This window comes from Annulohypoxylon truncatum (assembly GCF_022578515.1).
Source record: "Annulohypoxylon truncatum strain CBS 140777 unplaced genomic scaffold F4807scaffold_23, whole genome shotgun sequence".
Taxonomy (NCBI): Eukaryota; Fungi; Ascomycota; class Sordariomycetes; order Xylariales; family Hypoxylaceae; genus Annulohypoxylon; species Annulohypoxylon truncatum.
In genome coordinates, this window is record NW_025953809.1 from 319,005 (window position 1) to 341,586 (window position 22,582).

General features: G+C 46.9%; 9 protein-coding genes across 9 annotated transcripts; 5 read left to right on the plus strand and 4 right to left on the minus strand.

The window, feature by feature from the left end:
- Positions 1 to 129: 129 nt before the first annotated feature.
- F4807DRAFT_156132 (uncharacterized protein) lies at positions 130 to 1,739 on the minus strand. The gene has a single exon (XM_047993277.1). The coding sequence runs from the start codon at positions 1,419 to 1,421 to the stop codon at positions 432 to 434; it is 990 nt and encodes a 329-aa protein (XP_047852740.1). The 5' UTR covers positions 1,422 to 1,739; the 3' UTR covers positions 130 to 431.
- An 880-nt stretch (positions 1,740 to 2,619) lies between these two features.
- On the plus strand, positions 2,620 to 4,856 carry F4807DRAFT_432067 (uncharacterized protein). The gene is made up of 4 exons (XM_047998569.1): positions 2,620 to 3,176; positions 3,233 to 3,338; positions 3,393 to 3,556; positions 3,608 to 4,856. The coding sequence occupies exons 1-4, from the start codon at positions 3,086 to 3,088 to the stop codon at positions 4,633 to 4,635; spliced, it is 1,389 nt and encodes a 462-aa protein (XP_047852741.1). The 5' UTR covers positions 2,620 to 3,085; the 3' UTR covers positions 4,636 to 4,856.
- On the minus strand, positions 4,769 to 7,016 carry F4807DRAFT_432069 (MFS general substrate transporter). The gene is made up of 7 exons (XM_047998570.1): positions 6,357 to 7,016; positions 6,149 to 6,300; positions 5,735 to 6,100; positions 5,360 to 5,681; positions 5,165 to 5,307; positions 4,858 to 5,090; positions 4,769 to 4,790 (listed from the first exon to the last, which is right to left on the minus strand). Exons 1-6 carry the CDS (start codon positions 6,877 to 6,879, stop codon positions 4,902 to 4,904), a joined length of 1,695 nt encoding a protein of 564 aa, XP_047852742.1. The 5' UTR covers positions 6,880 to 7,016; the 3' UTR covers positions 4,769 to 4,790; positions 4,858 to 4,901.
- A 519-nt stretch (positions 7,017 to 7,535) lies between these two features.
- F4807DRAFT_156554 (ASST-domain-containing protein) lies at positions 7,536 to 9,736 on the plus strand. Its single transcript, XM_047993284.1, has 3 exons — positions 7,536 to 8,278; positions 8,340 to 8,405; positions 8,464 to 9,736. Exons 1-3 carry the CDS (start codon positions 7,714 to 7,716, stop codon positions 9,489 to 9,491), a joined length of 1,659 nt encoding a protein of 552 aa, XP_047852743.1. The 5' UTR covers positions 7,536 to 7,713; the 3' UTR covers positions 9,492 to 9,736.
- A 384-nt stretch (positions 9,737 to 10,120) lies between these two features.
- F4807DRAFT_156556 (glycoside hydrolase) lies at positions 10,121 to 12,044 on the plus strand. The gene is made up of 2 exons (XM_047993285.1): positions 10,121 to 10,873; positions 10,934 to 12,044. The coding sequence occupies exons 1-2, from the start codon at positions 10,302 to 10,304 to the stop codon at positions 11,883 to 11,885; spliced, it is 1,524 nt and encodes a 507-aa protein (XP_047852744.1). The 5' UTR covers positions 10,121 to 10,301; the 3' UTR covers positions 11,886 to 12,044.
- Positions 12,045 to 13,351: 1,307 nt separating this feature from the next.
- F4807DRAFT_432074 (small secreted protein) lies at positions 13,352 to 14,646 on the plus strand. Its single transcript, XM_047998571.1, has one exon. The coding sequence runs from the start codon at positions 13,998 to 14,000 to the stop codon at positions 14,442 to 14,444; it is 447 nt and encodes a 148-aa protein (XP_047852745.1). The 5' UTR covers positions 13,352 to 13,997; the 3' UTR covers positions 14,445 to 14,646.
- On the minus strand, positions 14,646 to 16,576 carry F4807DRAFT_156574 (uncharacterized protein). The gene is made up of 3 exons (XM_047993286.1): positions 16,352 to 16,576; positions 16,152 to 16,227; positions 14,646 to 16,082 (listed from the first exon to the last, which is right to left on the minus strand). The coding sequence occupies exon 3, from the start codon at positions 16,010 to 16,012 to the stop codon at positions 14,855 to 14,857; it is 1,158 nt and encodes a 385-aa protein (XP_047852746.1). The 5' UTR covers positions 16,013 to 16,082; positions 16,152 to 16,227; positions 16,352 to 16,576; the 3' UTR covers positions 14,646 to 14,854.
- Positions 16,577 to 17,610: 1,034 nt separating this feature from the next.
- On the plus strand, positions 17,611 to 20,100 carry F4807DRAFT_156586 (PLC-like phosphodiesterase). Its single transcript, XM_047993287.1, has one exon. It carries the CDS (start codon positions 17,849 to 17,851, stop codon positions 19,940 to 19,942), a length of 2,094 nt encoding a protein of 697 aa, XP_047852747.1. The 5' UTR covers positions 17,611 to 17,848; the 3' UTR covers positions 19,943 to 20,100.
- On the minus strand, positions 20,101 to 22,518 carry F4807DRAFT_156595 (Metallo-hydrolase/oxidoreductase). Its single transcript, XM_047993288.1, has 6 exons — positions 22,285 to 22,518; positions 21,990 to 22,225; positions 21,682 to 21,940; positions 21,589 to 21,634; positions 21,179 to 21,537; positions 20,101 to 21,126 (listed from the first exon to the last, which is right to left on the minus strand). The coding sequence occupies exons 1-6, from the start codon at positions 22,431 to 22,433 to the stop codon at positions 20,259 to 20,261; spliced, it is 1,917 nt and encodes a 638-aa protein (XP_047852748.1). The 5' UTR covers positions 22,434 to 22,518; the 3' UTR covers positions 20,101 to 20,258.
- Between the last annotated feature and the right edge of the window lie 64 nt (positions 22,519 to 22,582).

The window sequence follows — 22,582 nt, forward strand, 5'->3', positions numbered from 1 at the left end:
ATTCAAACGAGGGTAGCACGGAGTTGGCGGTTTTTCATAGACGCTAGAGTGTAGGAATAGATACCCATTTCATCAGTTTATTCGCACAGGTTCTAAGTTATTCGCTCGGAATATTTCTACAGGCGCATTTTACGAGGTCTGGTAATTGGGCTTGCCAAGTAAGTCAATACCTCCTTCACAAGCACTTTCAAGGCGTATAACCTAACCCAAATCGATTCGCGCAACTCCCCAATGAAGGACGATGTATGTAGGTCTATCTCAATCGAATTGCTGCCCATAATATCTAAGTACCTAGGTAACTACCAAATTACTTGCTCCTTCTGCTCAGCACATCCGCTAGCTAGAATGCCAACCAGCATAAGACTACACTTTTAGACCGTATTTACCTATCTTTTCGCATAGCTGCCACCTACCCTTTCCTAAGTAGCCCCTTACCGAGGTTCCGTATCCCTTCCTCTACTGGGCTCGCGACCGCCATGCGAAAAAAATCTCGGAAGCAATGACTTCCGCTTCGGCTGTTCTTGCCTCTCGCTACGTTGCGACCCGGAACGGCTGGCAGACCGCTGACTACGAGCCGGAGATGGCATAGGCGTCGGTTGTCGGGGTATAGGTTGCGGTGGTTTGATCGTCGGCCAGGTCGTCGTTGTAGAGCGTGCGGGAGCATGTGGAATAAGAGGAGAGAGGTGGGTGTCGGTCCGATGCTTGGCGGCGACGAACTTAGCCTCCGTGTTAGGATTGCCCTGGCTTGGATGCACAGGGTGCAACGACGCGGATGCGAGGGCGGGCGAGCGGTGGTGCGGCAGATTGAGGGTCGACCAACCCAAGCCCCTTAAATCGGTCTGCGCGTAGGCGTCCTTGCACGAGGGTTGCCTGATCCTAGGTCTGTGTGAGCTTGGGCGTTCGGCGGTTGAGCCGTGGTCTCCTAGCGACATTTGCCGCTGGAAGCGCTCGGGTAGGTCTGCGTCGCTACAGTCTTGCACGGACATCTGCCGGGTAAAGTCTCGGGAGAGCTGCTCTACCGTGGTTGAGTGGTTTTCTCCGCGCTGACTTGTATGAATAGTGTGTGGTCTGGTCCCTTCATGCCAGCCTCGGGCTGAAGGTGGTCTCGCTGCCGATGGTGGAGGGCCACTGCGGTTTACGGACCCGACGACTGCGTTGGTCGAGCTCGCCGAGGTCCGTCTTGATCGTTGACTGGTCTCCTGCGGATGTTCCGATTGCCCGTTAGATGTTCTTGGAGAAGATGAAGAGCCTTGGTTGGATCTTCTCCGACGGTGCGCAGCCTCGCGTCTTCTGTCGAATTCGATATCATCGTCGTCATCGAGGAATTCGATCCGCAGCGAGTATCGCTTCACACGCTTAGGCTCTTCGCCCGTAGATCTAGAGGTGCGGGAGCCGGATCCGTGCGGTGAGGATGACTGCATTTCTCTTATTGTTGTGGGTTTGATAAGTAGATTGGCGTAGGGCGAAGACGAAGGTGAGCCGAAGACTGTTCAACGCTATCCTAGCACTGGCCCTACAGAAACTCATTCATACCTGAAAGGTGGACATGGAAACTGTCGTCTACTGGAAAGCTACAGGAATCGCAAGTCATTTTATTGATTGGATAGGTCGATCCACGAACCCTTTAAAGAAAGATATCGCCTTCAGGATGTGGCTAAATACGTCTACTCGAATCTATGAGCTATCTGCAACAAGCCCATGTTTAAGATATGACTTATGCCTATTCATTTCAAGACATAACGTGGATAAGTCTTCAACTCTTTGTGTTTTCGTAGCAATACACCGATTCTTTGACAATATACTTCATCGAATTGAACTGGGATGACGAGACTCTTCCCTTCCCATCCAATCCTATGTAAAAAGCCGCCAATGACTAAGACAATAGGTATCCTGGCCTGCTTAAAGCCCACACCATCATAATTCTACGTGTCTCACTATGAACCGAACCTTGATAAACATCTTTGATGTCCTCCGATGAGTTAGTGTCGCATATTACACCGACCTTTCACTCCAAGGACATGTGAAATATGCACCGACCTAGCATTCTGCGACGAATGCCTTCAGAAACACAAAGATGAGAAATTTCCCTACCAAAACTACTACATGAGACATCCTTTTGCCGAGATCTACCCACCAAACGGACTGATCAATACGGTGGAAGGGAATATAAGGTCCAGAGTAAGGGGTAGTAAATTAGCATTAACGAGGGCTTCAATACTATAAGTCGGCAGTAGCTATGCGAATGGGAGAATAGAAGAATGGTGTCTGATGAGATGGGCTTAGACGGCCATGTTATCGGAGCTGTCCGTGTCCTAGACCTAGTCTTCTGCATGTCGTTGGAGTGGCATGGAAACTTTGGTTATTCGCATGATCGGCCTTGAGATAAGAAATTTACATAGAAGAAATTGTTGTTTGCACTCATAGACTTCTTTCAATCTATCATATAGGTAGGTTGAATCTTTTATGATTTTTTTAATTAGGGGCACGAGGAGTAAAGCGGCCTAAGCTTTCAGGCTCCTTTCCCCAACTAATTTAGAGGGCGGGGCCGGAAAGGCGAGTGAGACGCTGTACTATCACTTACTACAATGAACTAACATGCTGCATGTTGATGTTACTTCTCTATCCGGGTGCCTAACGTTTTCAGGGTAAGTGACCATTAAGGCATTCATCTATCAAGGTCCTATCAGGTCTTTTGAATATACACATTTCAGTCAGAGGCTCGCCATATATTCGATCTCAAGGTTGATCGAATCTCCTTGCTTAGTCGCGATGCAACAAGCCTCTTATTATTGGCATGTTTTGTACCAACGGGAAGTGGCTGAGTTACGTGGCAGTGGAGTGTGGACATAGGTATTGCCCCTCTTGAGGTGCGGTAGTAATGGAGATCTTACAGTGGCGGATGTGGCGGTTAAGAAATAGGAAAACTGCATTGGAATTGAAGCCTCGATTGTCAACCTTTTGTCAACCTTAGAGGCTTAGTTTTGTGCATATATGCACGCTACAGTTTAAGCAAAAGGCGCCTTGTCCTGTCTAGGGAGAAGTTGACTCCCTATTTAACTCTCCTTGATATCTTCTTCAAACAGAAATGTCATCCATGGCTTTCTGTGAGACAAAATCAAAGATGCTCAGGAAGTGCGAATGCTATTCCCATGTCGATATGACCATGTTGAATGAAGGTATGGTGAAGATCTTTCAGTTAGATAGCTAAAGGAATACAAGCTGACAAGACTAGATAATAATGTGTATATGAAAAAGGGGGTCAAATTGGGCAGTTTGATGATCCCCGATCCGCAAGATATTCTCTGGCCGTTTGACCCGGAAAGCAAAGTCGTCCTAATGTAAGTTCGCAAGCGAAATAGCTAGAACAGCTCCATCCTAATATGAATTGATAGGATCGCCAAAGCTAATGAGATCCGCCACTGCGTATTTTGCCGTGAGACCCTGACCGAGATACTTCGCATGCCACGATTCTGGTGGTCAGATACGTACAAGAGAATGAACGGGTACTTTGGATCTGAGTCTACAAGGAACTCCGAAGGAATTACTGACAGTTGTTGTGAGTCTTCAAGATACAGACTATCGTTCGGTTACTAAACTTATCATGAAGCAACCTGGTCTCGAGCTCTTGTCAAGCATTTCGAAACGTTACCAAGTTCAGAAGCCAGATCAGATATACAGTATCGTTGGCTCAAGTTTAACTTATTTACGCGATGGGTTACGCCAGGCAAAATGGCAATCATTGCCTTTGACCCTGTTGACGTAATAAAGGAATGGCTGACTTCACAATTCATGCAATATTCAACTGAGGAGGAACTTCAGGATCCGTATTGGCCTTATACACACATCCTTGAAGAACTTGTGTCCCTCCATGGGACCTCAGTTTGGAGTCTCCGAAATTTAATAAGAACCACAGAACTGTCTCCTTCAAGGGATCATAGGAATCTGAGAAACAAGCCAAGACATAACTACTCTCGACTACATGATATTGCTCGTCACTCTATTCACGTCTCTGAAACCTTGGATCTATCTGTTAAACTCTCAGAAAGCATTTTACGAGAACACAAACAATTGGCGACGCCAAATTCAGATATTGATCTAGGCCTTACCATTGAAAGGGTACGTATGCTTAAACAGGCGTACTCTAATACTTGTTCTCGACTTGCCTTCTTCAGTAATGCACTCTCCAGTTTACGCTGTCGTTCGTCCTCCAACCACCAACGATTACATAACGAGATACAATTAAGGTTCCATACAGACTCTCAATTTGATTCCCAAGCATCTGTTGAAATTAATTACTCGACTAAATCTGATAGTACATCTATGAGATGGATCGCGATCGTCAGTCTCGTGTTCCTTCCGGCAAACTTGGTGTCATCGATTTTTAGCACGACCTTTTTCAATGGCTCAGATGAGCCGTTGTCGGTATCGAGTGATTTCTGGATATACTGGGTTGTATTGGTTGTGGTCACAGCGATAACGATGATTTTCTGGTTTTATTTACCACGTCTGTCTCCAGAAGCGGATAGACGACGTGACATTTCGACGGTAGACAAGGAAGCAGAGAAGTCGCTCAAAAGTTACATCCGTGATACCAACAGACAAGGCACTGATGATGATTTGGGGGCACATGTATAATGGCACATTAGAGGGGCCTATTTAGGTAGGGGAATCCTAAATGGTAGATGCTCAACTAATTATCTAGGCAAAGGAAGGGGTTGAGGGGAATAGACCCAGAAATTTTATTATAGATAGTTTCTTTGCATTACTATAGACGATTTCGAATGTCCTGTCTTGGATCTCTATATTAGATCTCTATAATGGGTAGAAAGAATATTTTAGGATAACTTCAACACTGACCTATTCTGACAATCTGTCCCTTGCTCTCTACTGGCCTAGGTTAGCTAGCCGCTTGTTTTGCGCAATCCTCTGTCATAGATACACATTGCTGCACAAAAAGAAATGACTGTAAAGACAGTTGATGCGGCAAACGAATATCTCAGTCCGTCGTAGTAAACCATCCGTGCTTTAAGCTGAACCTCAGGGGGTAGGTCGCGCAGCGATTCAGCCGAATGCCTGATTGCATCGATGATCTAAGTGATTATTGTTTATTAGCATTCACACAAAAACCATAGTGGGTATAGCTATATTAATAAAAGGGCCATACTCTCCATTTATCGGGTACTTCTCTTAAGGCGGTCGGAAGTCGAACGCTGAGCGTAGTTTGGACGATAGCGGAGCTGATCGATACGCCCCAAACGGTTCCCAGGGATCTGATGAGATATACAGTAGAAGCTGACACTGCATGGTCTTAAGTGTGTTAGAAATGCTCCAAATCTAAAAGGACTCATAACAAACTTACCGGCATGCTCGAAAGTGGCTAAGGAAGTAAATAGAATACCGGGATATATCATTCCTTGCCCTAAATTGGCGGGGAAAATATAGACGAAGTACTTCCAGTTAGTATCCACGAAATTCAACGAAGTTACTAAACCGTTTCCAATGGTCATTAGAATGGCCCCAATTCGAACAATGGTAATGAGCTTTCCCCATCGCGACATTACGATGCCTGCAATGAGACCGCCGATAGGAGTTGCTAAAGATGGAATAGCTAGTCTGGCTCCCGCAGTCGTTGCTGTGTCGAGTAGGACGATCTGGAAAAACAGGGGCAACAGGAAAAGATACTACAGAAAAAGGGGTTAGTTCTTGTTAATAGGGAAATCTTCTATACACTAACCGCATAAGCGGATATACCCGCGCAGACATTGGCTAATTGTGTAAAAAGGGGTAAACGACCCTTTAGCATGTGTAGAGGAATGATCGGGATCGCAGTAGTAGTAGCCTCAACCCAAAGGAAAAGACCAAAGAGGATGACACTTCCAATTAGGGATATGATTACCCAAGGGCTACTCCAAGGTAATTCATTCCCACCCAGACTTAGCCCAACCAACTGGATAGATATTGCTGTAACGAGAATGAGGGACCCCGAGAAGTCGACTATGCGCCAAGTCTCCTTGAGGCTTGAGCCTCTACTCAAATCAGAGGACTGATTCTTTATGACGATGTAACCAAAGATAAATGCCATAACCGACACTGGTACTTGCTATATAATGTTAGATAAATGAACTCAGATACGAAGGGGTATGAATACCAGGAGGAAACACCAACGCCATCCGATGGTATCAGCTATTGAACCGCCGAATGAAGCACCGCATATTGCACCGAACCCAAAGATACCATTCTGCATCGCCTGGTACATTCCACGGCGGCGGAATGGTATCATGTCAGAGTTAACGATGGTAGCTAAAGCCCTGTTAGTCGGCAGAACCATTCCAGGCCAATATGCTGAGGCCACCTACCCATGGTCATAAGTCCTCCCCCTCCAAACCCAGCTAGGGCTCTCATACAATTGAGTAGGACTATATCATTCGCAATGCCGCATCCAAGACAGCCTATGGCAAACGTGATAGTCGAAATGAAGAAGCAGACACGGCGGCCAAAGATATCAGATACGCGGCCGTATAGGGGTTGAAAGGCGGTATTTGTAATAAGATACGAAGTTGTGAGCCAAGAGGCAGTATTAGTCGCATCGAATTCAGAACTAATCACCGCGTACGTAGAGGCAGTGATAGTTCCATCAAACCCGTATAGAAAAACATTGGACATGATCGCCAACTCAATCCAAGCAAAGTGGCGAGGAGCTACCCAGCCATCTTCCTGTGGTGGATTTGACCCTATCAAGGGCTGACGTTCTCCAGACTCTAGATCAGGAGAGTTTTCCTCTGGTAACTGGCCATTCTCTTCTTCGTTATCATTCGCCTCCGGGCTACATGGACGTGGAGCAAAAGCATCTGTTTCCGCACATGGTTCACAAGTGGCCATTGTGGTATGATATAAATATGACTATAATGTTGTTGGAATACGCTTTATTTGGGTAAAAGATAAGCGCAGTGAAAAGGGTGACAGTATGATATTGTAGGGAGATAAATAGCGTACAGCCAGTTTTGTCAAGCTCGGTAATAGGCCGTGGAGTTACATGTACTGGTTTCATGCGGGATGCGAGTTTGAGTACCTAGGGTGACTGGAAAATAGAGCTATGGAACTGTCGAATGGGTAAGAAGATAGCTGGGGAGGTGATGAGAACAAGGGCAATCCCCGAATTCGGCCTCCTATTCTGAGGATCGGCCTATGGTACAGAGCCACGGTATCCTTGCATGATTGCTACTACCTAGTAGTAGATTATATGTAGGCTAAAATGGTGCAATAGTGGATTCTTGGGTCTTTATTCGACTTAACGCTGTACGAATTCGTCATATCAAGGCCGATATAGCTGTAGCGCATAGAGGGTGCAGAAACTCATCCCAATCTTTATGCCGGTTGGTCAGTTTCTCTACCCATCTCCAAATATCGTGATTTAGGTGGAGGGTTAGAGAATCATTGTCAATCAAGTATTATGGCATAGGTCTGGTGTGTCTTATATATGAATCTAACTGTGACTTCAACCAAGCTCCTTCACTTCACCCTCCCTTAGATGCAGGCTTGAATCTATATATATTTTCAAGATTTGAACACTGATACGCGACTATCAACAATTACCAAGAAGGGGCTATCTAGGGTTATTGTTTTCAACCAAGGTTAATGTACCCTCCTTTAGTTGTGAGCGATGGAGTCATTCTCTAACGTACCTACCAGCATTACCCCTTTTCGCCAGCCACCATGAAACTCTTCTTTATAGGAGTGACTTTGATGTTCCCAAGTATAATATTGGCGGATTGGCAATTCAAGTCTCGTTCAGACCTTGCACCGCCAAATTTAAACATCACCATCCCGGCGACAAAGGATGTTGAAAAGGGGTACCTGTTTGTTGCCCCTTTTGCAGGTTTCCCTGACACTCCTACGGAACAACACGGCCCTAGACAAGCCGGCCCATATATCTTTCGCGATAACGGCGACTTAGTTTGGTCTGGTTATGGTATCTATAGCATCTGGTCGACTAACTTTCAAGCGGGTCGCTGGAGGGGCAAAGATATCCTCTTCAGTTTTGAAGGCGACCACAACCCAGGCTATGGCCATGGGCACGGTCACATCACCATAATGGACAATCATTACGAGACAATCCGAGAACTTCGAGCCGGCAACCACAAGCTTGTGGACAAGCACGAATTCCACATCATCAATGAAGAAACAGGGCTCATTCAAATTTACCAGCCAGTTGCTCGTGACTTGACGGCTTGGGGTGGGAGTTCCGAGCAACAGTGGGTTGTTAATTCTATAATTCAAGGTAAAACTGTCTCCGACCAGAGCCAATGCTCAGGATGCGAGTTTACTAACCCGTGTCCAAGAACTTGATATTGCTACCGGTAAACTGCTATTTGAGTGGGCAAGTCTAGATTACGTTTCTCCTGACGGTATCACTATCTACCTGATACCTTATAATACGAGTTTGGGTTTTCTAATAGGTTTCAGAGGCCATTCTACCTATCAACCCCGGCCAAGCTGGCTCTGGTTTCAATAGTTCCGATGCCTGGGACTATTTCCATATTAACAGTGTCGACAAGGATGCGGACGGCAACTATCTCATATCTGCGCGAGATGCATGCAGTATCCATAAGATCAACGGTACTGATGGGAGCATCATCTGGAAACTAGATGGTAAAGACAGCTCTTTCAAAATGCCCCAGGAAGCCAAATTCTGTTTTCAGCACCATGCTAGGTTTATCAGCCAAGAAGATGATATCGAAATCATTAGTCTTTACGACAATAGCGCGCACGGAACCGAGCATGGAGGTGGGTCTGAAGTTCACACCGCGCCCACCAGTAGCGGGAAGATAATTAAGGTGAACACGACGTCATGGGAGGCCGAATTGGTTCAAGCTTTCTTCCCGCCGGATGATCTTCTATCCAAATCGCAGGGTTCTACTCAGACGCTCCCTAATGGAAATGCTTTGGTGAATTGGGGCTCATCTGGAGCAGTAACAGAATATCTACCCGACGGGACGCCGATTTTCCATGCTTACATGGACTCAGATTACCTTGGCCTGGGAGTCGAAAACTACCGTGCCTTTCGCTACAATTGGACTGGTCTTCCTAATGAGGACCCCGCCATTGTAGCACTTAAGGGCGAAGAAGGCCTTACGGCATACGTCAGTTGGAATGGCGATACTGAGACTAAAGTGTGGAGATTTTACGCCTTAACTGACGAGTATGGATCCAAGGAGTTCCTAGGTGAAGCAGAAAGGATAAGCTTTGAGACTTCACTTCATATTCAGAACGTGAACATCGGTGCAATCTCCGCAGAGGCGATCGATGGCAACGGCAAGTTGCTTAGGAGTACGGGGATAACCTCAGTGGAGCAAGAAATCAAACCTGAAGGGAAGCCAACACAAACCCCTATTCTGAAGACAACAGCCGAGAAGACGCTTGTGAAACCTAAAAGCCATTGGGAGGAATATGGCATCTTGAAGTATTTCCGGTTCCCTATTAACGAACTCTAGGCCAATATCTGCCAAAGTATTGCGGCGCGGACGACTCGCTTACAAAGCTACCTTGACGATGTCAACTCCTTCATACTTCTCGTCTTCCACTGAAAGATTGATCGGGGCTGGGGATGTATGAACTCATATCATACTACGTATTTAAGTGTGATTGCACTCATTTTAGTATTGATTGTAACTGACCTGAATACACTCCTTAAACCAACTTTGTTACTCGCAGAAACAAATGAAAACTTATGAGAGGCTTGCAATCCTAAGATTCGTTCAATATGGCGTTTAGTGGCAAATATAGAACTGAACGATATCTATTACCCACCATTATGTCCAATATAGGTTACCATATTATATTGAAGGGTGGTATCTAGATGATTATGCAACGCTATTGATACGATCTAGCCTATCACATAGAAGGACGGTCATCCTCACGATTTGATAATCAGCCACGTCCTAAGTTATTCAACTGTCGATCCCACTAATTAAGTTTATTGGAAACCCGACGCAATTAAGGGGACAATAAGCTGACTTTGAGTGGGAAGAGCTGAGGTCTATCGTTGAATATACCTTTTAAATCCATATGGCTGATCTCATCTTTAACGAACTGTCCACTTAAACATAAACATAGCCCTCTTCGAACAAGTGATGATGGTCAACTCATGGTCCCATTTAAAGTCTACCACTATTGATGCTGATCCGAACGCGAGCATGAATTCAATCCAATATCATATAAGGAGCCCTAGCTTCCCAGGCAAGCTGTCGTGAAATGTAGTATTCTCGTGTAAGAGCAAGTTCTGTCTCTTCAAACTAGATACCATGGCCAGCCAAATCATCACCTCGCTCGTCTTGGCTCTCGCAGCTAGATCAACCTTGGCAGCAAACACACCTGTGCCATTCTACGGTCAATCTGCATCTGGGAAAACGTCTCCCCCGCGAGGATGGAATTCCTTCGTTGCGCAATCCAACGGGGTCGAGCTGACGGTAGATCTTCTTGATGAACAATGCAGCTTTTTCTACAACAACACAGAGCCAGGCTTCAACTACGTATGCGGATTTGACTCTGGATGGTCGGCAGATACTAATGGTGACGAATTCGGTCGCATTATTCCCAAAGACACCGTCTTTAATACTACAAGCATACAAGAGTTCGCGGCTAAGGTACACAGCAACGGAATGAAACTGGGCGTCTATATGATCCCCGGCGGTTTCACTAGTGACGCGCAGAAGTTGGTGAAGGGAACTAACATCACGATCGGCTCGTTATTCAACACAACCGAAGATCCCCGGGACGCTATAAGTAATTCTTACAATGCTCGTAATGATTTCGATTACACCAAAGACGGCGTCCAAGAATGGCACGACTCGGTAGTGGAACTTTTCAGTTCGTGGTAAGTGATTGCAACGTCGCTAGCCTGATCATTTTCGTACTTGCTAATATCAACGGACAGGGGAGTCGATTTCGTTAAACTCGACTATGTGACCCCCGGCAGCGATTATCTGACCGGCAACAAAGACAACGCGAAGCCAGCGAATGATAGCGGCGCTGTGGCATGCATGCATAATGCGATCATGAAGTATGCTCCGGGTATGCAGCTCGACATTTCCTGGAGGTTGGAGAGGGAAGAGCCGTTTTGGGATCTGTGGCAACATAACGCCGATACGCTTCGAGTTGACAGAGACATCAATTTCGGAAATAATCCCGTTACGTGGGGCCCTACGCAGAGGACGATAGAACAATACCGCGTTTTCATCAATCAGCAAGTGTTGGATTCGACACGGCAGAACAAGCCCATTATGATCCGCCCGGATATGGACAACTTGCTCGTCGCAACACCATCATCAAGCTCCTCTTGGTCTGGCTATTCCACCATCGAACGATACGCACAGGCTATCTTATGGATTGGCGCAGGTGCCAACTTGATTAACGGTTGCGACATGACTAAGGTTGACGACCTAGGGAAGAAATTGTTGACCGACTCTGAAGTCTTAGGAGTGGCTGCATTTACAGCGAATTATCCCATGGTGCCTAAGAATCCTTCCAGCGCGCAAGTACCCGGAGGACCCAATGCCTCTCAACTTCAGGCATGGATTGCTGGTCCCAATGACAATGGCACCGCGATCGTGGTCCTGTCAAATCTCGGCCCTGATGAGTGTTGGGACAGCGAATGCTCCTATAACACTACAATCGCTGGCGACCAGTTGGTAAACGTGACTCTCAGTGACTTGGGCATTGGCGGTGATAAATGGTTCGTCCGTCGCGTACTCGGAGGCGGCGGAAGAGGCGGAGATGATGGCACGGATATCGGTGTAGCTGATGCAGAGCTAGCAAGCTGGTTAAGCGAACACGAAAGTGTTCTCTACAAATTACAGAAATGTGGAAGTGAGGGGGCTTCATGCTGACACGAGAATACCGCTCATATTAGTTACAGTAGTTACTAAACCTCATTGGCATAGTAATACGCCGTCATTGTTACATCAGGGTATTACAATGACAAACAGCGGATGAATTATATGTATGTTTACAAGCCTCGTGCGAATTGTTACCGATACTATAGGTTCTGTTATTCCATTTATTACCTAATTAAACTAGGTATAAAAGCTGCGGGCCCGTATCAAGTATTAGCGATACATTACAAGGGCAATACTATGACAGGCTCGCTGTGATATAGGCTACATGAAATATTCCGGACAAGCATGGGAAACTCGTATCGAAGGAAGTACTTTCAAAAACTACTAAGACGCTACATTCATTTCATGCTTTAGTGAGTGAAGAAAATAGCATGTACAGTAGTATTAGACGTAAAGTACCTAAGATATGTCTAAAACAGGAATGAGATCGTGTTTATCATCGCCATCAAGATCGGTCTGGTCGGCCGACTAGAATCGAATCTTTCTAGAATCTAAATGCCTCCACAGTACGACCAAAAATAGATTTAGAGTCTTAAACAGCGAGTTACCACGTTACATGCGTCTCGACCAATCAAAGCCGGAGACAGCGGACGATAGTACCGAATCCGCCAACCCGCCAATTCATTTTATGTACTGCGATGTATACAGTACAAATGCACAGTACCTTGAATAATTACTACTGTATTTCTGAGCTTACAGGGACTATAGCGCTGAAGAGCGCTAAAGAGCGCTATAAACTACAGCGTGCTATAGCGCGTAGCTCCTTATAATTTATAGGGGATTAATCCATTCAATTGAATTGCAAGCTTCACCTGGCTATTCGCTAGGCTTGAATAAACACTTGCAACTTAAAAGCGATTTAATTAATCAGTTAATTGATTAATCAATTAGCTAGGTTCAAACCTGGTCAAAATACGTTGTATAAAAGGTAAGTATGTAGGTATTGGATAGGTTTACCGACATTATATTGTACCTAGCAAGGGAGGTCATGTGACACTAGTCATGTGCCATACGTTGGGTGTCGTAAGTCACGTGTCACCTTGGGGCTGACCTTTGAACAGTAATCATTGAACTTATTAAAGAGCTATTAAAATAACTATTCAATTGACTGTTTAATTATCTATTCAATTAACTGTTCAATTGACTGTTCAATTGACTGTTCAATTGACTATTCAATTGACTATTCAATTGACTATTCAATTGACTATTCAATTGACCCTTGAACTGATTTAAGGATTAATTACCTAGGTAGGATTTAAGGGCGCTGTGATAACGAGAGTGTGCGCTATAGCACGCTGTAGTTTATAGCGCTCTTTAGCGCTCTTCAGCGCTATAGTCCCTGTAAGCTCAGAAATACAGTAGTAATTATTCAAGGTACTGTGCATTTGTACTGTATACATCGCAGTACATAAAATGAATTGGCGGGTTGGCGGATTCGGTACTATCGTCCGCCGTCCCGGAGTCTTACGCCAGCTACGCTAGCTTGCCCTGATATGCCGGGCCTGTCGATGAATAGCCTATCGCGGACTCCCTCATAGGGCTAGGCCGACGATCACTTCCGCGTGGGGAAGAGCTGTGCGAGATGGGGCTATTCCGGACTATTCCAAGATGACCACACGATTCATACGATGTGCCGACAAAGAACCCCAGGTCCAACAATACGAGCTTGAGCCTCACGCGCTTTGTTACCTTCGCTACAGGTATTCCGGAAGAATCAAGATCCAGGGGTCTCATGCTCTTGCTGGTCATGTGACTATGGAAAGACCTCCACAAGACAGGCTACGTCAATACGAGCTTCAACAATAGAGCGGTCATATGTCTGAGCCCAGTATCGGCTTAGCCAAGACTTGTCAGGCCATAGCCAATATGTCCAGAATACGGGTGGACTCGAGATCATGATGTTGACGGTTACTAAGGTAGGAGACCGGTGTATAAAATACCAGCAAGTCTCCCTCCAATATCGACTCAAGACATTCACCATCACCAACAACAACCACAATACCATCACAAGAACTCATTCACTCGCTCAACCAACCACAACTACCTAATATTATTACTTAATTTTAATATCTTAAGACCAAACCAACCAATAATCCATCCAAAATGCAGTTCACCAGCACCATCCTCACCTCCCTCCTCGCCGCCGTCGCCCTCGCGGCGCCCACTCCCTCGCCGGACGTCAAGTCCGCCATGGCCGACGTCGACCAATGGACGATCGAGAGCATGCAGCGCGTGTGCGACAGCGCCGACACCAGCTGCGCCTGGTCGTTCCGCGTGAACACGCACGTCGGCGACACGACGCCCTGCAGCTTCACGGTGAAGGGATCGCCCGCGAGCCAGACCGACTCGAGCGGCAACGTGTGCGGGCCCTACACCGTGGGCACGGGCTGGAGCGGCCAGTTCGGCGCCGGCAATGGCTTCACGACCCTCAGCGTCGTCGACTACACTGCTAAGCTCATCGCTTGGCCTAGCTACACCGATAAGCAGCTCGCGAACGGCGCGGTTGTTACTCCTGATATGAGCTATGCTCCTTCTGTTCTTAACCTCTAAGTCACGACGCTTCGGCACTTATGAGAACCGGATTTTAGGTGGTAAAGGGTTTGGAGAAGGAGACTTGGGAAGGGGGTTGGATATGGGAGCCAGATGATAGGAGTATGGGGTTCGAATTCTACGGAAAAGGACATTCATTGCACATATTTAGAGCGACCTTGTAATTGTTAATAAAATCACGGATTGCATTTGGGAAATTCCTTTGTCTTGATTATAATGACTATCGAGCAAGTGTATGAAGCCCTCTAACGCAACCGTATGCTAAATGGATATACCCCAACCATTCTAGAGTTTTTCCACACTTCCCATATTTACAGATGCTAACAATAGATACAGGAGAAGCGAATTGCTAACATCAATGATTTGACTCCGGCTTGCTATGCAAAGTGACCGTCTAATTGTCTTCGTTCTTAATCGTCGTTGAAGGGGTCTGCCTTGTACGCGCCTCGAGCTTCCTCGAAGGTTCGCTTGTAGCGCTGGGCGGCCAGCGTCATGAGGAAGAGAGCCTCGTATTGCCAGAACCACATCTCCTGTTCCTCCAACCACTCGTCCAGAATCTCGTCGCCGTCCGTCTGTTTGCTAAGCGAGCGATAGGTCGGGAAATCAGCCTTAATGGGCTGTTCGGTCTTCTCTGACATGTCGAGGGGGGGCATCTTGGAATCTGACTCCTCTGCTGCCGGTTCGGCGTCATCCTTCTTCTCCGACTCGGGATCGATGCTCTGGGGTTCGGTCAAGCTGCTGTCGATGAGTTCCGGCAGGGAGATGTCGAAATCGAAGTCGGAGCTTACGTCCGAACTTGTGTCTGATGAGTCCGAGGGGAATGACGCGTCCACCGGCGAACGCTCCTCCTCCGTGGGCAACGGCGCGACTGCGAGTGAATCTCGATCTAATGCCTTGACAGGCTCCATCGATTCAAGCTCCTGCTCGACATCTTCAGCCCAAGAGAATGGCTCGCTAGGAGGTAGCAGGACGACGGGGGGAGTAATGGTGCTAGCTTCGGGCTGTACCGTTGTCGAGTTGCTTGTCTCGTTGGCTTCCTTGTTGGCATTTAGTTCATCCACCACGAAGAACCCGTTTTCGTCGTATCCATCTGATTGGGCGACATCTGATCCTTGACCTGAAACATCTTCAGATGAAGCGATGCTCTCTTTCAGGCCGAACATCCCTACGTTGTTGTCCATGTCATGGAAGAAGTCCTCGACATAGCTATATCCTCCGACAAGAATGCATTCCATGTCGTTCTCGGTGATCACACCACCATTGACAAGTCTGCGGAGGTATCTTTCCGTAACAGGTCTGACCCTCTTCATGATATCCTCAACGTCGAAGTCTGTGGTTGGAATAGCTAACTCGGAGGTGCTCATGATTTGACGTAGCTCCGCAACCGAGAGACCTAGGAGATTCAGATATCCCTGTCGGGTTTCCTCGAACTTGCTTCTGACGTCACCTCCTTCGTCAATGAATACGTCCATATCGCAGTAGATACGGCGCTGTAGTGTAGCCATTCCTCGGACCTTGTCGCGGAACTGATGGACCAAGACATGAACTCGGTTGACTGAAATGTCCATATTGGCTACTTTGGTGATAGTTTATCTTCAGGTGTAATGATAAGGCTTGTTCTCACTCTGGGTGAGAAATCTGTGATATAATGTATAAGTTTGCGATTAATCAATTTGGAGTTGTACGGGAAGAGAGAATAAATTTTACTTTACCTTTGCCAGCGAAAAGAATTGGCAAGAAATCGTGATAAACGTAGTAACAGATCGCGTCAGATCAACGGCGGCTAGTAATATACCGATGATTAGTTAATTTATGATAGAATCAATAATCGAGTCGCGGAACAATGACCTTGTTCGCAATAAAACAATAGAATTAATGGTGTCAACAAAAGAAATGGATGAAAGTACCTTGTGGTTGTACTAGAAGTGCTTTATGTTGTGGTAGATATTAAGTCGGTGATGCTTTGTAGTATGATAAAGAAAGGATGGTTTTTCTGGACCGTTGTGGTATGTCGCAGTTGAATTGTGAAGGAATTCTGTCGAAAGATTATCTTGCTTGAATTTAGGTTATTAAGAAATCGTCCTCAGTGAGAAATATGAATCAATCGTGAGAAATTTCAAAGTGGTCTCCACAGAATGGATGTGGTGGTTACCCAGGTATCTACCCCAGATTGTCCGTAGAAACAGATAGATAGGGCAAGAGGTAGAATAAGTTGTAACGAATGAGATTGTACAGCTGGAAATGTTTGCAAAGTTAAAAGTGTTGTACTGGGGCAAGGTGTCTAAATTTGAGGCATTGACCACAATTTGTCTGATAAGGCTTCAATCGATGTTGTCGTTTTTGAGGCTATTATTGACCCACTTTAAACAGAGACGATCAAGTCTACGACATGAACATAAATGATGATCATAAATTACATTCGAAAATAAAGTCGATTCATTCATTTTTGTTTTAACATCTACCCTGCGTTCGCCGTTCAGCCACCAATCAAAATGCTTAGGTACTTACTTTAGAAATATCTGCAGTTTACAATGCAGACTGAAATTATAGCTAATCCTCGGGATCTCGACGTCTAGAATTATTTGCATATATAAGGGTGACCAAAGTTGATGCATAAAGGCCATGATGGGAATGGTGAAAGAGAAAGGGAATGTTGTTCATGTGGCAACAGACATCGAATTTAACTCACCGCAATTAAAAGGAGGTATCGTAATAGACGATATGCATCTATTAATATTTCATCTTTACTCGTTACTTTCATGTCCGCTTAGTTAAATAACACATTTTCCATAAGAGGTACGTACCTAGGTACATAGTATTTCCATATTTCCATCTACTAACGCTAATGACGCAACCTCAACTTGAGCCACAAATACCACAAATGAGGAAACATTTCAAGATACAGTGGTCGCTGAAGACAGCCTATTGATTCACTCCATGATATCTAACCCTTGGAAAAACCTGCTGCCGGCGGCGTTTCACCTTCCACTGGCTTTCGGCAGCCTTGACCCTCGTCTAACCAGCAAATCACTGCAAATCGGTGGGGCTTCTGCAGCGAAGGTGACTCGCTAAGAGCCTTGGGCTGAATCAGATTTGCTAGCTGGCGGGACAGTGAGACGTCACAGCTGCTATCCCGCAAGGATAACTACAAGAATTGGGTGAATTAGGTGCTACACCACGCCTATAGATGCCCATTACGTGTGTTTGTTGACTCTTTGTCCTCTTCGGGAATTGTACATATTATTCTAACACCGCATATTTATCGTTTCTATTCTCTGTTCAAAAGACCTAGTCCTTATAGATTCGTTACTAACACAAGGCGCCATAATATTTAATCGGAAGGAACCGAGTGTTTAATTGTGTGGGTCTTACGTGCGAATAGCATCGTCGATCGTTGGGTAGACATGGCGGAAACGGCACCCCTCCCACCGAACGAATCTCTCCACCAGGCAGGTGGCGGCCAGTCAGGCGCCGCAGACAGCAGTATCAAGGAACTCAAATCGTCTACGCTGAAATATCTAGAGCAAGTTTACACCACACACGCCTCGGCCGTAGACAAGCAATGGGACAAGGAGACGATTGTCGAGTTCCTGCATCACAGGCAAGCGGACAAGGTTACGGACCCGTCGTCGGCTGAAATGGCCGCCAACGACGTACTCGATCTAGCCGGCTTCTTACGCTACATGACGTCCCCGGCGACCGACGCGCTGGCGCCCCCACTAGATCAGGACCTGTCGTATCCTCTGGCTAGCTACTACATCAGTTCAAGTCACAATACTTACCTAACAGGCAATCAGTTGAGCAGCGACTCCGATGCTGACGCATATCGCAACGTCTTGCTGCGCGGCTGTCGATGCGTCGAGATCGACGTTTGGAATGGCGACGACTCCGACGTAGAGTCCTCCGATAGCGGTTCCGATAGTTCTCTGGATGAAGATGCGAAGGAAGTCAAGGCTATTCGAAAAGCAAGCCGTAGGGAGAAGCTTGCCTCGAAGCTCCCCAGTTCGCTGGCTAGCAAGCTTGAGAAGACATCGTTGGGCAAGCGGATTACGGGGAAGGGCGCCACAGAAGCGAACTCTACGGCGAAAAGGGAGAAGGAAGCAGGATCGACCGCTGAGAAGACGACCTCCGCTCCAAAGAAATCACCAAGTCCGCCACCAGGTGTTGTCGAACCTAGAGTTCTGCACGGTTATACCCTCACCAAGGAAATCTCGTTTCGCGAGGTCTGCGTAGCCATTCGGGAGAGCGCGTTCGTGGTGACAGATTTGCCGCTCATCGTCAGCTTGGAGGTGCACTGTGACCAGCAACAGCAGGAAGCCATGGTCAAGATCATTAACGAGGTCTGGGCCGGTCTACTGTTGCCCCATCCTGACGATGATTGCAAATTCCTCCCCTCGCCGGCTGATCTCCGTCACAAGATTCTCGTGAAGGTGAAGTACGCACCACCTGAGGTTCACCTGCCGCATGCTGGCAAAGAGTCTGTAGAGCATCTCCCGCCAAATGTAAAGACAGACCTAAAGGCCGATCCGAAGTCTAAGGCTACCGCGCAACAGCAAGTCAAGAAAGCATCAAAGATCATCCAAGCTCTGTCTGCACTGGGTGTGTACACGCGAGGTGTCTCGTTCAAGTCACTATCACAACCAGAGGCCAGGATGCCATCACATATCTTCTCATTGTCCGAAGGAGGTGTAGCCGAGGTACACGAAAGCGAGGCCGCGCGGCTATTCGAGCATAATCGAGAGTATTTAATGCGAACATATCCTTCAGGCATGCGTATTGGCTCCTCGAACTTGGACCCCGAGACATTCTGGCGAAAAGGCATCCAAATCGTCGCCCTGAACTGGCAAAAATGGGACGAAGGAATGATGCTTAACGAAGGCATGTTTGCCGGAACAGGAGGCTATGTACTTAAGCCCGCGGGATACCGCGGGAAGAAGCCAGTCGTCATAGAGACCTCAGAAGGCGATGATAAGGATAAGAAAGAGACGAAAGTGGCCCCAGTCCCCGCGACCGAGACAATTCTGCACCAAACCCTTGAGCTCAACATCACCGTCTTAGCGGCGCAGAACCTGCCTCTGCCCGAACACGACGACAAAGAAAGTGGGTTCAAGCCATACGTCAAGATCGAACTGCACACGGAGCCACCGCACGGCGATCACATATCCTTAACCCACTCCAACGCAAACACGTCGAAAGCCTCAACTAGAGCTAAGGAAGGCGAATACAAGGCCCGCACAAAGACACAGCGAGGAGTACATCCAGACTTCAAGTCCGAGACACTGGAGGTGGCCAAGGGAGTATCCGGCGTAGTTCCGGAGCTGGCGTTCGTGCGCTTCCTCGTCAAGGATGACGAGATCGGTCGCGACGACTTGGCCGCGTGGGCGTGCATCCGGCTCGATCGTCTCAAGAGCGGATACCGGTTCGTACACCTCTTAGACAAGGAGGGGAAGCAGAGCGAGGGCGTGATACTCGTCAAGGTCGAGAAGAAGCTTGCCTAGGGGGCGGTTTTCGAATCGAGCGACGACGAATCGGAAGATGGGAAGAAGCATCGTCATTTTGAGGGTTGTAGGCCGTCGTAGCATTTGATAGCGGGAAGAATGAGCTAGCAAGCGCGCATATGCATAATGTACTACTTGACTTTAGGCCGGAGGAAATGTCGAATTACGTCAATAGCATTTACTATTCTTTTGTTCTTTGGTATCTCAAGATAAAAACAAGCTGCTGGTACTACTAGGTATCGATTATCGATTAACCCTTGACGTCGAGGCAGTGGAACCCCCACTATAAATTGGTACACAGTTAGAATGACACATCTCATAACTCTGGATCAATGGTGCTGTGATTGTCAGTCGTTGATATGAGATGGATGATGTTCCAGGGGCCATCGCCCTCCATATTAGCCTGTGCTGCTCGGAAGGCGCGCAGTCTCGTCTCGTAGGCGTGGTTAGATAGCGCGGAGGCCTGGGAGTCTTCTAGGATTGATTCTCCTTCCGACGATAACGAGGACTTGAGATTTATTTGCTGGTCGCTTTGGAAAGAATTGTAATCGCGTTTACTACTTTGCGGCGGAGAAACGGAAGGTTGAATAATTTCTCTCGCATGCCCATTTCCTTTCTCTTCGAACTCGTGGGGTTCAGAATCGTCGGCGGGTGGAATAATGGGACTAGAGGAGAGCGGTGCCGCCATCGGGCGGGTTTCCGGTTGACTCTTTCCCTCTCCGTCTTCATCTTGAAGCTGGCGCTGCATCTCTTGTAGTTGGTCTTCCATTAATCGGTCATGCTCGAAGACATCACTAGTGCAGAGGTCCCCAAAGAGACCTTGCATCGTAATACCCCTTTCCATCCAGTGGGCCGGATCCACCGTGCACGGCCAAATATCTTTGGGTCTAAAAGTCTCAACAAAATGTCGAAGTTCCGGGAGAGAAGAATGTCTCGCATACGAAAAGACGATTCGATTGGATAACGTGCTGGGCTGATCGTTCTCGTCGACTTTCTTTACCGGGTTGCGGATTGCGTTTACTTTCTTGACGAGTGACTTCAATATTTCCGTAGTAGATTCCTTTTCTACGAAGTCGGACATATCCATATCGATTTCGAGGTCTCTGGAAGTGGTGAATGCTTTCGTAAGGACACGCTTAACTTCGGTTCCTATTTCATCTAGCAACTGATCATTCCGCCCTATTCTGCAAATGATAAGTTCATGAATGTTAGACGTCCACGGTTCCCATGACTTACATTTCAATCAAGGCTAGGATATCTTGGGTCTCAAGAGTTGGCTTTTGTGCTAGGTCGTCACCGCCCCCGCCAATACCCACTTCAACCATATCTCGCCCGTCCTTAAGATGCGCGACGATGGGTTTAATCCAGACAATCGGTTTGTTCTTCATGACGGCGCAGCTCGTTCCCTTCTCACAGCTATGAATTCGCACATTTTCGTCTAACGTTAAGCATCCTTCGCGCTGATTGTTACCACAGGTGAACCCCACCAGAGAGGGAGCTTCTTTGATCAAGTGAGTCTGCGCAGCGAAGCGGTTATCTTTAGATTTCGTCGCAAGAGACCTATAGACCCCCATCTTATACTTATCGACGTGTATCTTCAAGCGTTATTAGCAGCATTACCAAAGTACCAAAGCTAATTCTCTCACCTTCGAGTTCAGAGCCTTTGATAAGGCGACCCAGACTTCTTCATATCTACGATAGAGTCAGAATAAGAAACTTGATAAAAAATATTATCTTACCCGTAAGTCCATGCTTGCATACAGAAAAAGGTATCTTTTGGGTAGCGCGCTATCTTCTCTAGAAGTTCTCGCAGCCCTTCGGCCTTTGTCTGTAGAGGGAAATCATCCAGCATTGATGTATCAAGATAGATACGGTCGAGCGTCTTTAGTCTGGATGAGTACTCGATTATGCTAGGGTTTCTAGCAATGGAATTGACCCACCAGGGCTCGCTCCTGATGTCTCCGGTGTATAATACGGCCTTTCCATTACCTTCAATTACTGCCAGGGAGGTTAGAGCAAACAGTTTCGTGATAATAGGTTGACGTACGGAACATGACGGCACCAGCACAGTGGTTAGCATCTAGGAGCGTGACTTGGATGCTCTTGCCAGCCTCCAGCTCGACCTCAGTTGGAGTGTCGAGAGGGATGGGTTTCAGCACTCTGGCAAGGTGCTTATACGTCTGCATCCGAGGATCCTCAAAGATCCCTTTGGCGTAATTCAATCGACAGGGATACTTCTCGAGGCGAAGCAGAATTTCCCTAGTTGCAGCCGAACAATAGACGCTACAACACAAGATGTCAGCAATGTGATGGAATAGCAATTGGCTATAGAACTAACATACAAAGGACTCCTTAGCCTGTCTAGCCCCGCGAGATGATCGCTATGTACATGGCTTAAGAAGCAAGCCAGCGGAGGCCGGTGATGTAAACCACGAAAGAAGTCGATTCTTATATCCGGGAACTCATGGATGACACCGTCGAAAGTCGACATTGTGGCTGACAAGCGGATTGAAGCGCCAATTAAGAGCAGTTCTCTGCTGGTAGATGTTCCGTTTAAACATCATTGATGCACCAACATAGATTTCAACTCTGGAGTTTCCATTGTACTTTTTGCCTTACAAAGGAAAGAGTGAAGGAATG